The 12594-nt window shown below is 35.3% G+C and overlaps 1 protein-coding gene across 2 annotated transcripts in view; it reads right to left on the bottom strand.

Annotated features, from left to right (window-relative positions):
* The window catches only part of LOC112044621 (atypical protein kinase C), a 263111-nt gene extending 253031 nt beyond the window's left edge, over positions 1–10080 (bottom strand). The window contains exons 1-3 of one of the 2 annotated variants that reach the window (XM_024080513.2): positions 9948–10080; positions 8476–8661; positions 4837–4957 (exon numbers count right to left, since the gene is read on the bottom strand). In XM_024080513.2, coding sequence (XP_023936281.1) covers positions 4837–4957; positions 8476–8637 — 283 coding nt within the window. In that variant the 5' untranslated portion in view covers positions 8638–8661; positions 9948–10080. Of the gene's footprint in view, positions 1–4836; positions 4958–8475; positions 8662–9475; positions 9731–9947 lie in introns of those variants that run through there. The other variant, XM_024080514.2, reaches the window with a different exon arrangement.
* Between the last annotated feature and the right edge of the window lie 2514 nt (positions 10081–12594).

Below are 12594 nucleotides of genomic sequence, written 5' to 3'. Positions count from 1 at the left end.
CATCACGCACTTCATTCAAATGGTGAAGAAGGAATCATCATCCCGAGGAAACCTGCATTACCTGAGAATTTTCTTAATTATTTTCGTAAGTGAAGTCTGCGAATCCGCATTGGGCTAGCGTGCTAGACTATTAGCCTAACCTCTCTTATTCTGAGACGAGACTTGTGCTCAACAGTGAGCCGAATATGGGTAGTTAATGAAGAATTGATGAACCTTTGAAAGCCTCAATAGCTTCACCATTACAGGGCCCGACCCAACACCTGTTGGATGTCGTTATGTCAGTTCGTCGGATGTCGTCGATTGTCGTACCCAGTAATTCTGGGGGTAGGTAGTCTATATAGATCATTTAAAAAAATAAAAATAATATTTTTTTTAAAGTATTAAGTAGTTACAGTATACTTAACACGCTAACTTTATCGCCTTCAGAAAATTATAAGCCACTAAAACCTCCCCTACATGTAAAGTGGGGATGATTTTTTTTACTCGTTTATCTCATAGTATCTCTATCGGTATTTTTGTGCATTATAAAGGTTTAGTGTTAATTTAATCTACGGAATCCTATGCAGCGCTTGGCACGACAAACACTTGGCCGGTTTTTAACATTAGATTACTTCTGAGCTCACGGATTCGCGGGCTGAGGCCCCGTCAAGCCAAAGGCCCGTGGCATTTTGCCAGTCCTGCCAGCCTCTATGTAATTACGCCACTGCTAAGTTCACCCTGCATAACGCTCTGATATGGACGAATATTTCCCATTTCCAATTAGGTGAGTTACTTGTCTCACTAGCAAGATACAAGACTTGTCTCACTGCCGTGATAACTTGTCTCAATGCCGTGGACATGACCTCTGTCTCCAATTCCGGAGGGTGTGGGTTCGAATCCGGTCCGGTACCTCCAACTTTTCAGTTGTGTGCATTTTAAGAATTTAAATATCACGTGCCTTAAACGGTGAAAAACATCGTGAGGAAACCTGCATACCAGAGAATTTTCTTAACTATCTGCGTGTGTTAAGTCTCCCAATCCGCATTGGGCCAGCGTGGTGGACTATTGGCCTAACCCCTCTCATTCTGAGAGGAGACTCGAGCTCAGCAGTGAGCTGAATATGGGTTGATAATGATGATGAACAAATTTTGTTACATTCATATGCAAGACCATATTGGTACCCATCAATAAGTAGTTGTAGTAGGTGTGAATAACCGAATCAAATGTCAGCGTCTTAGTATCCAGATACTTAAGTTAAACCTGAGTTAGACAGACGGACTTGGCGAAACTATGAACGTTCCTCACTTTACTAGTGAACCCTAAAAAGTAGCAAACCAATCAGCTAAATGGAATCAAAGTTATTAGTCGAAACGAAAACCCACCGAACGTGACTGGATGCACGAGTAAACGCGATCAAGGGGTGCTCACTGAAAAAAAGAAGGCATCGACGGAATGCCAATCTGAATATGAACTGAATGTACATGCATCCTCCCATCGGGGGAGAGGCTGTATGCGTTCTGTTCAACCAAAGAACCGGACCCATTGGTCAACAAAAAAATTAATAGATGTTATCTCTTAGGCTTTAGCACGACGAATTTAGTGTGACGTTTATTTATTAATCAATCAATTGGATATACAGTTTGTAGTTATATCCATCATTGTGTTCGTATTTCTACCATTCATGTCTACTATGTATTGTGTCTATGGCATGTACTGTGCGAATTAATAATAACAATATTTTTTATGCGAATTGAGCTACAAAACGCAAAGAATTTTGCTGATACTGCGGGCTATTTCACTATCTTTGATGTATGCTAGTTGACATTAAGGAATACGAGATGTAAAAATATCATCCGGTGCTTACTGGTGGATCACTCAGTAGGTAAATGACATTTTGTCAATTGATTTGATGTTTCTTTTAATAGGTTGATAATAAGGACAAAAATAATGAATAGACCAGCTGATCATTGATCGTACAACTGATTGAAAGTCATAATATTCGACTTCATATGTGCCAACCGTGCAAGTTATTGGAATATGGAAATGGCGGCCGGCCGGATTCGCAATGCGGGCAGATAAGGATTTTATAGCGAAATTGTACAATACCCTCCCGGGTAAACAGTGTGAAAATAGGCATATTCGCGCGAAACACCCCGATAAGTGGGTAACGGGGTGTCATCAGGACATTTCGGCAGATAACGTCACCGCAGCAGATTTTAATGTTTCATTTCATAAATTAATATCTATTAACCATGTTTGCTCACGGATGAATTCGGAAAAAAATATACTCATTTATTGATGCATCAATATCAATGCACGGCGGTATATCAATCACGTACGAGTACATAACTATTTCACTAGCGGACCCGGTCAAGCTTCGCTTTGACAGTTAAGCAAACTATCGGCGACAAACAGAAACTTTAGACGCTTATAATTAAACATATAAAAAACTCGTGTCGTAGTGTTAGTTGCTATACTCCTCCGAAGCGGCTTAACTGAATTTGATGCAGTTTTATATTCGGTAGATCTGAGTATCTTTTTTTCATACTCCTTAGAGATAAGGGTGGTTCAGCCCAAAACTTTATAAAGCAGAAATCTTTTGCTGCGTGAGCTAGTTATTTAAAAAAAAACTTACTTCATAAAAGACAAAAATACGTAAAAAAACATTTTCGTAATTTATTTAATTTTTTTTTGTGAATACTTTAGTATCTATACTACAAGTATTAAGCTATCTAATATTTGAACTATAATTTTGAGAATTCACTCCGATTTATTTTAATTTTGGCGTAAGATTTCAGTCTCTGCTTACATTAGCCAAACTCTAAGAGACCATAAGCATAAAAAGGCCATAAGACTAGAATGTTCCATCATCAGCAGGTTTAAAAATATAAATTTGACGGCAGACAAAAGACAAACATCGAGTGCCGCGTCTATAGCCACGAGTTAATGATTTACGCGCAAACACTCGTAAATTATTCATTTATGCTAATGCCCCAGCGGCGCCTATTGAAATTTAAAATGTCCCCGACATTTTCTCGGCGACACCGCTTAAAATTCGATCGCCTTAATACTTACAGGCCCATAAAATTTCCACACCCCTGCACCTCGAGTATTTATAATGAAGACGTATTCTTCGTTGGGATTTTCGTGACTTTCATTGGAGATAGTGTAGTGAAACAGCAATTCAATGCTTGATCATCATCATTATCAACAAATATTCGGTTCACTGCTGAGCTCGAGTCTCCTCTCAGAATGAGAAAGGTTAGGCCCAATACAGATTGACTGTTTTCACACACGCAGAGAATTAAGAAAATTCTTTGGTATGCAGATTTCTTCACGATGTTTTTCCTTCACCGTTTGAGACACATGATATTTAATTTCTTAAAATGCACACAACTGATAAGTTGGAGGTGCATGCCTGATGGTTATGGAAATATTCATATGTTTTTCTATATAATAATAATAATAATAATATAGCCTTTTATTTCCTTATCGAATCTTACAATCTAAATATAATATAGAATAATTATTATTAGGTAGGTATTACATAATGTGCATGCATGAAACTTTTTACAATTGATAGTAGTTACGATTACATATTACTCGTAAATAATGACACATAATATAAACTTGTACCTACATAAAAACATAAAAATAAGTTTTTTTTTTATTCAATATGGACCCCACTACGAGTAAAGGCCTCCTCCAATTTTCCCCATGCTTTTCTATATAAAGGAACATTAATTATTGGCCTATAATGATATATTATGCCACTATCATGTAATGAAGGCCATTGTAGCACAATAGACAACACGAGTGTTACAATTGCTAATTACGTGCGGTGGCTTACAGTACTTTTTGTACGACCATAATTGGCGTTATAATGGAACTATTTAAAAAAATCATTGTAGCACGGTGTACCTGGGTGGTAATGAACATTACAAACGACATGTAGGAATGAATAGCTTTGTGATATGTTTTGAGGTTTTATATCGAGGAGATGACAAAATGGAAGTAGATAGAAAAATAATGTAAACGAATCAACATCATTGCTTATAACAAATTAAGACAGAGATACAGATCGCTTTCGCATATATCTTAGTAAAGGTCAGTTGTTTTTAGAACAATTACCTTTGGACGTGTATAGCACTCAAATTCACCAATAATTTGTTTTTCGTATTTTTAAGGGGGACGAGGTAAACTAAAACACACATCATAAAAATAAAAACACATAAAATTAATATATATAATAGCATTTTTCATATGGCACCTCTAATTTACAACAAATTACCAGCGAAATTAGCTGATAGAAATTTAAGTGTGGCTTTGTTTAAAATTAAAATCAAAGAACTATTGTTAAAAAAAACGGTATTACACTATCAAAGACTATTTAACTGACAAACAATAATAATTAACGTATAACGGACATAATAATAAATTAATAATTTTAACATCATAGTCATTAAGTAAATTTCAATAATTATAGTGTATTATAGACAATGTAATTTAGTTATAAGATTATTTTTAAATTTGCATGCTATTTTGTAGCAAATTGTATGCCAACATTTATATCAAGATCTGTATTTAACAATTTGCAAATAAAGAATTATGAATTATGAATTAAAAATATCCACCTATAATTTATCACAATGAAACATCAATTCTATAGACGCAATCGATTGTATAAGCACATTAGATCATGATCATATACTTTTGAGAGAGGGCTAACGTTTAGCAAGGCAGGTCTTAAGGTAATTGGTCTTAGGTTATTTATGTATTTTATCTCGTATCGTCGAACTTACTACACATTGAATGATATCCTCAAGTGTGATTGTATAGAACAATATGAAAACTTACCGTGTATAGTCAGTTCCGAGTCCCGGTTGAGCTCGTACAGCCTCAGCGCCTCGTCCAGCTCCAGCTGCGTGGATATGGTGCAAGGGTCGCCCTCCTCGTCCACCCACTTCATCGTAAACACCTGAATCAAAAAATTAAGTGTTGTAATAGTAATTATTATAAACTAGCCGACGCCCAGCGGTTTGACCTACGTAGCGGTTTCCGTACGAATACGGGGATAAAATACTAATAGCCTTTTTTTTTATTTTTTTTCTTCTCGGTGAGGAAAAAAAATCCCTCCGGACTTCTGCCGGCTAGTCGGCAGGGCATGTCTGACTTGTACGGACTAAAAATAACCTGCCGCGTACTCTGTAGTCAGCACGGCACCGCTATGCATATCTTCGTGCTGACCTTCCTAATGTTTTCTTTCACTCTCCCTCTTTTGTCCAGTCTCTTCTTCCTCTCTTCTTTTCATCGTAGTCCGGAGCATATGGGCGTACTTATAGCCTATTAGACTCACAAATAATGTGGCTTTCTAGTGGTAAAATAATTTTCACAATTGGTGCTGTAGATTCAGAGTAAGTATAAATACTTTAAATGTATGTAGGAACCCTTAAAGTTTAATCTTCAACAGTGTTTTTAGTAATATGCTAAAATGATATGCGACTGGCGATTGGGGATAATATGATTTATTGTATTATGCCAGGAAAAACATTGAAAATATAGTCTGTAGGAACTTTTCAGAATATATCCTTATAGTTCAACAGTATTTTTCGTTAGATGCAACAATGATATGTGACTGGCGATTGGGGATAATACCTCATCATGATAGGTAAAACATGAAAAAATATGCTTTCTACTTTATACTTGGTTATGTAAGGTTCTGACGCTTGAACCTTGCGAACTTCCAAAGCCACCAAGCTTCATAGTTGCCTACCGTTCTTACCTATAGTAAGAGTATAAACAGACAAACTTTGTCTCTCAAATTCAAACAAAAAAAAAAGGCTCTCAAATTCCAATTTTCTTTTAATTTAAACTAATTTGAGTGTTGCCTATTATCTTTTTGTTGTTTCCAGTGTTACTAAAATTATTATTCTTTACGTTTTTTACACAAAAAGAGCTATAGGTAAACACTGTTCATCTAACCGTGACTGCAAGTTCAAAGACTTTATTATTTAGGTATTTATTTTTAGTTTTTTCTTCAAATACAAACTAGACATTAAAATAGTACAAAAACTTTCAAATCTGACGTTTCCTTTATAGATTGTAACATGTGAATAGCATATAAGATGTAATACCTTTTCCTTTAAAGTATGTAACATGAATCATAACATTTTAAGGATAATAAAATCAAATAAAATTACATTTATTTGACGGCCTCCTTGACGGCGCAGTGGTATTCGAAGTGGATTCACAAGACGGAGGTCCTGGGTTCGATCTACGGTTGGGCCAATTGAGGTTTTCTTAATTGGTCCAAGTCTGGCTGATGGGAGGCTTTGGCCGTGACTTAGCTTAGCTTAGCTTACAATCTCACCTGATGGTAAGTGATGATGCAATCTAAGATGGAAGCGGACTAACTTGTTAGGAGTAGGATGAAAATCCACACCCCTTTCGGTTCTACACGGCATACCGGAATGCTAAATCGCTTGGTGTATTGGCGTGCGTCTTTGCCGGTACGGTGGTAACTAGCCACGGCCTAAGTCTCCCACCAGCCATACCTGGACCAAATAAGAATACCTCAATCAGCACAGCCAGAGATCGAACCTGGCACGTCAGTCTTGTAAAGAATATTCCAATTTATGATAATCTAGACATAATTTTTTGTACTAAGCTAAGTGTCTATCTAAAACTAGCACTATCTCTTATCATTCATGGCCTTAATTCATAATTCAACATTGCCCACTTTCTGAAATAGTTGTGGTGTAATTAACTATAACAGAACAAGGTATGAGTTAAAAATGGAAGTTATAAATAGCTACTCAAAATTATTTTTTATAATAATAATTGTTATCGATATTATCTTATACGGCAATGGACAAACACAGCTGGAACATATTCTTTAGGAATTGCTAACAATGCCTTAATTTATTTTTTGGTAAATCATCATCATTAACAGCCGATGGATGTCCATTGCTGGGCATAGGCCTCTTGCATGGACTTCCAAACAAAACGGTCTCGAGCGGCGAGCATCCAACAGCTCTCCGCAACCCGCTTGATGTCCTCAGTCCACCTAGTGGGGGGTCGACCAACACTGCGCTTTCCGGTGCGGGGTCGCCATTCCAGCACCTTGGGACCCCAACGTCCATCGGCTCTTTGAACTATGTGGCCTGCCCATTGCCATATACAATGTAATAATGTTGAATAATTACTATTTCTGGTGTCAATGTTATGAACATTGATCTCATCACTATTTGCTTTATGAATAACTAGCTGACGCCGCGCGGTTTCACCCGCGTGGTTCCCATTCTCGTAGGAATACCGGGATATATATAGCCTATAGCCTTCGCCGATAAATAGGCTACCTAACACATAAAGAATTTTTCAAATCGGACCAGTAGTTCCTGAGATTAGCACATACAACCAAACAAACAAACACTTCAGATTTATAATATTAGTATAGATGTGAGACAGACAGATTAGAATAAATGAACAGTGTCTTGTTATGTGAGCAGTGACAGATTTGAACTACTAAAATTTAGTACTTTTACTTTTTCTTTTGGATTCCTCCATTGCTACAACATAAATTTAATATTATTTCTAGTACTATACCAATAGTCAGTCAGATGCAATAATTCATTCTCACGTATGACCTATCCTTTGGGCATACCATATATACCATAGCATATTTGGCTACCTTTTAGTAAAATTATATGTTTTGTATTACCCTAGTATTTAAGACAATTTAGTTCCGTTTACATATGATTTTGTTGATAGTCAAATAGATAAATAAATAAATAAAACAACCCAAACCCTATATTGGAGAAGCAATGAAACCAAATATCTTAACATTCCATGGATTCAGCGATTCACTTTCTATTTTGTACAATATTTACCTATAATGCCTACCCTAGTTAAATCCCCTGTGCACACCACTGCCAATAGTATAATTGTAGTCTATGCTTACACTGCAAAATTCTTCTGCAGATAATCAATTTAGTCTATTCATCTTACAGGATGAGATTAACAATCTCTTATATAAAATAGGCTAGTTGAAACATTTTTTTATAATGGTCTAAATAGTTCTACTAGATTGAATTTTTTTTTTAATATTTTTTGAGACTTGATTACATGAAAATTTTAGTTTTTAAAGTCGGCCAATGACACTGTGACACTAAAATGACAGTCTACAGGCAGATTCAAACTGTTTCATGATGTTACTTTAATAAATACCATACAAATGGAGCGTTTGTCAAAATATTAAATAACAATTAGTTTGACGTTTAGTACATCAAGTGTGTTAGTGACGTCACAAAATGGACGACAGCGTTTTTAAGGTTTGGAAAATATTAAAAAATATGTGACATTAAGTTTATAAGAAATTTATTAATTGGTATTGATATATTTCGGACCATATTCCATGTCTACACAAAATTAATATTAAATTTGATATTATTGCCCTGACCCTATTGACGATGCAGTTTCTGGAATTGCAAACAATACCTGATCAGGTGGAAACCGACATATGGCCATCATCTCCTGAGTGAACTCCTCCAGTGTGATGCTGTGGTTGATATATGTGATGAACACGTCCCCACTGTACACAGTCTTTACTCTCACATCTGTCACATGGTTGTCCTGCCCCACCAGTTGACTCGGCATCATGACAAAGTTATTATCGCCAATTATCTGGAATTACATATTTATTCTAATTAATAACAGACATCCTACGGTTTCACCCGCTTAGTTCCCTTTCTGTGGGAATATGGGGATTTAATATAGCCTATGACACACACTAATAACATAGCTTTTTAATGGTAAAAGTATATTCAAGGTCATGTTAACAGTTTGAGAGATTACCAAGTGAATATATGTGGGTACTCGGTTCTAAGTAATTTTGTGAGATTATGATTACAAATGATAACATTTGTAGAGTCCTTTTAATGAAAGTGTCCCACGGCTGAAACCCAAGGTAAAATTGACAAAGCTTACACAAATGACAATAAGACCACCATTACTAAATGACAATGAGCACCATTAAAACATTAGGGACGCATCGGGGGGACTTATTTCATGAAAAGGACTTTAGGTGGTAGTCTGTTACCATAATACCATCTTAGACTGTGTTGCCAGTTACTGGCAATACACTTATCAGCAGCGCCGGACCGAGGTAAATTTTAGAATGGAGCGAGATCCAATTATGGCGCCTTTCGCGCACGTAAATTCATCACATAAATTTCTTTTCGATCTTGTCTTTACCATTTCGGCGCCCCCTAGGATTTGGCGCCTGGAGCGACCGCTCCTTTCGCCGTATGGACGGTCCGGCCCTGCTTATCAGGGAATAGGATGACCTAACTTGGGTTGAATAAAAATAATATAATGAATTGCTTAATAACTGTTAGTAAGTAACAACACCTTCAAAAATGTACAGTTGAAAGAGAACAACTGTTAAAAACAATGTAGTCAGTGTAACGGAAAATGATATAGGCAATATTTACAATACCTATTTATTTGTAAAGCTTTGGTTTTTAAAGTGGAACAACTTTATACAAAAGTTGGAATAAACCACAGTAGAATTTTATATTTCACATAACACATCATATCAACTTTGTTTACGAACATGACATATTAATTACTCATCTAAACCAAGGGTTGATTCCCAAATCTCTACTATGGTTTCTGTATATAAGGTTTCTTTATATAACCTATTCATTACAAATACACCGTAATTGCTAATGAACGATTATTGTGCACTCGCCGCGGCGTATACTTATGTGGTTTACTTCCCGTTTCGGCACGTATAATAGTTGCTAAGGTGTAATATCGCACTGAACATTCCCATAACGTGAATCATTTTAATGAGCACAAGGCGAACTTTTAACAGAAACCCATTTTAATGGATGAAGGCTGAACGGCCACGTAATATATTGCACTATTTAATTTAGAAAATTAATAAGATATTATCATATAATTACCTATTTATTTAAAAAGTAGTATCAACAAAAGTTTTGAGTTTGACACAACAACATTGGTCTGACAATTTGACAAAGTGACAAAGACAAACTTCACAGACAACAAATGAAGGACACAGACACACTCAAACTGACTTTTTTGGTTTGGGTTATAGTTTTTTTGCTTTCATAACCTCTGAGTTCCAGCCAAAGCTTCAAGTTTCATATTAGCCGGTATGTGGAGAATAAAATGATGATAATATTTAAGTAAAGAAAAACCGAAACAAAGGGTGTATATACATCGATAAAATGATACCGTTTGAAAGCTTTTTGTTGCAAGACTCTCCATAATTAATAAAAAAAATACAACCGACTTCAAAACCTAAAAACGTACCCACTAAACTAAAAAGTGAAAAATAACATCATAATATGTTCTACCTGCTGATCAGTATGAAGGCGGTGCTTAGCCGGTGTTGTTTTTTTTTTTTTTCGTGGGTACGTTTTTAGGTTTTGAAGTCGGTTGTATTTTTTTTATTAAAATTTTTATTATTTTTCCATTTTTAGTGTAAAATTTCATCTCAAACGAATACATCAGACCGATTATGACAGTTACAACCCATCTTGGTACAAAATTCTCAGCAATAGAAATTAATCAAGCCCAAGCACAAGGTAGCTACCGTAAACCGTTAAGGGGTTCCCTTAATTGACCTTGGTCTTCATCATCAGACCCCTAATAACAGACACAACTCATCTAGGTAGTAAGTTCTCAGCAATACGAATTAATCAAGGCCAAACACAAGGTAGTTACTGTAAACTATTAAGGAGTTCCCTTAATTGTCCTTGGTCTTCATCACCAAACCCCTAAATGACAGTCACAACCTATCTATGTGGAAAGTTCTCATTAATATAAATTAATCAAGCCCAAACACAAGGTAAGTGCTGTAAATCGCCGAGGAGTTCCCTCGTCTGTTTTATGGCTCCATCATCAGATAAATTTTAAACCTTCATGAAATTGTAGTGCTTAAAAGTACTAAATGGAAAAGTATACGAACACACTAGACACCCATATAATTTTCGAAAGTTCCCCTCAATTTCTCCGGGATCCCATCATTAGATCTGGACATGATGGCAATGGGACCAAATGGGGACTATACCGTTTCAAACAAAAAAAGAATTTTTGAAATCGGTCCAGGCGTCTTTGAGTAATCGGTGTACATACATAAAAAAAAAAAAAAAATACCGACCGAATTGAGAACCTCCTCCTTTTTGAAGTCGGTTAAAAAGAACCGTATTTAAACAGTTCTACCAATTTCGCATTTATTTCCGGACGTTTCGAGCCAAGGTTAATTATCGCTATCTAATTAGTCGGTTAATGTATTTGTATTATCACCTGTCTGTGTCGATTAAGACGGATATGCTTAAAGCTGCCAAACTGTACAACAAAAAGAATAAAACCAGTAAACTGAATGCCTCACATCTAGGCCATAACAATAATACGGCTCCTATATATCTTGTGGAACAGCTAACTTCCAAAGCAAATAGACTTTACTTCCTAGCAAGAGGACTAATTAAAACGAACTCATTTAAATACTGCTGGACAGCAAATGGAAAAGTTTTTATTAGACAGAATGATAACTCAGCGATTATCCGTATAACTAATGAAACACAGATACATAAACTGGGAAACAATGCATGACTAATTTTAAGATTTTATAATTTTTTCCTTTTTGTTTTTCTTAAATTTCAATGTTCCTTGTATTCTTATGTACAAATCATATTAATAAGCTTTACTCATATTGTCACCTCATCTAATACTCAAACACTCTCAACAAATTACATGTTTTTCTCAAAAAATATTTTCCAATTAATCACTTTTCACATTACCATTATCTTATTTATCATAATAATAAAGCTCAGAACCCATTTTTTAAACTATAACCTTTACGACATATCATATAACATATATAAAAGTTTCTAACTTACTGTCTATGGAAGAAATAGAATCATTAAAATTTTCTCAGTGTTTATTAAGTAACCCGCAAAATTGTCAGCAACATATTCTCAACAACAGTACAATTCCGAAAAACAGTATAAACATCATTACACAAAACATCCGTAGTATATACAAAAATATCGATGATTTTTTAATATTGTTATCAGAACTAAAATTTGATTGTGAAATTTTAATATTAACTGAGTGCCGAATTCATAACGATAAACAATTACCGTCAATAGATAATTACGATATTTTTAGTAGCAAAAATAACTTTAACCAAAATGGGGGAGTAGTGATATACATAAAAAACACAATAAATAAAATTATAGTCAATGAAATAACATTAGTAGATGCAACATGTATGTCAATTAATATTGATAAAGATACGGTTGTATTTGCCGTGGGAAGACGTTTGGCAGATAACATATTAAATAACCAGCCAGTATTTCATAACTCACAGGCTAACTTAGTTCGCAACGCTCCACTTAAGTCCTTCGGTCTAATAAATACTGATGAAAATGAAGTTACCGCCATTATAATGAACCTTAAAAACAGTTCTGCATCTGGATGGGACAATATATCCACTAAATTTATTAAATCAGCCAAGAAGATTCTTGTACCTATTTTAACATCGCTTTATAATACCTGTTTTGATCAAGGTATTTTTCCAGACGC

Source organism: Bicyclus anynana, chromosome 19 (genome assembly GCF_947172395.1).
Source record: "Bicyclus anynana chromosome 19, ilBicAnyn1.1, whole genome shotgun sequence".
Classification (NCBI taxonomy): domain Eukaryota; kingdom Metazoa; phylum Arthropoda; class Insecta; order Lepidoptera; family Nymphalidae; genus Bicyclus; species Bicyclus anynana.
This window is presented reverse-complemented; position numbering and strand designations above follow the sequence as displayed.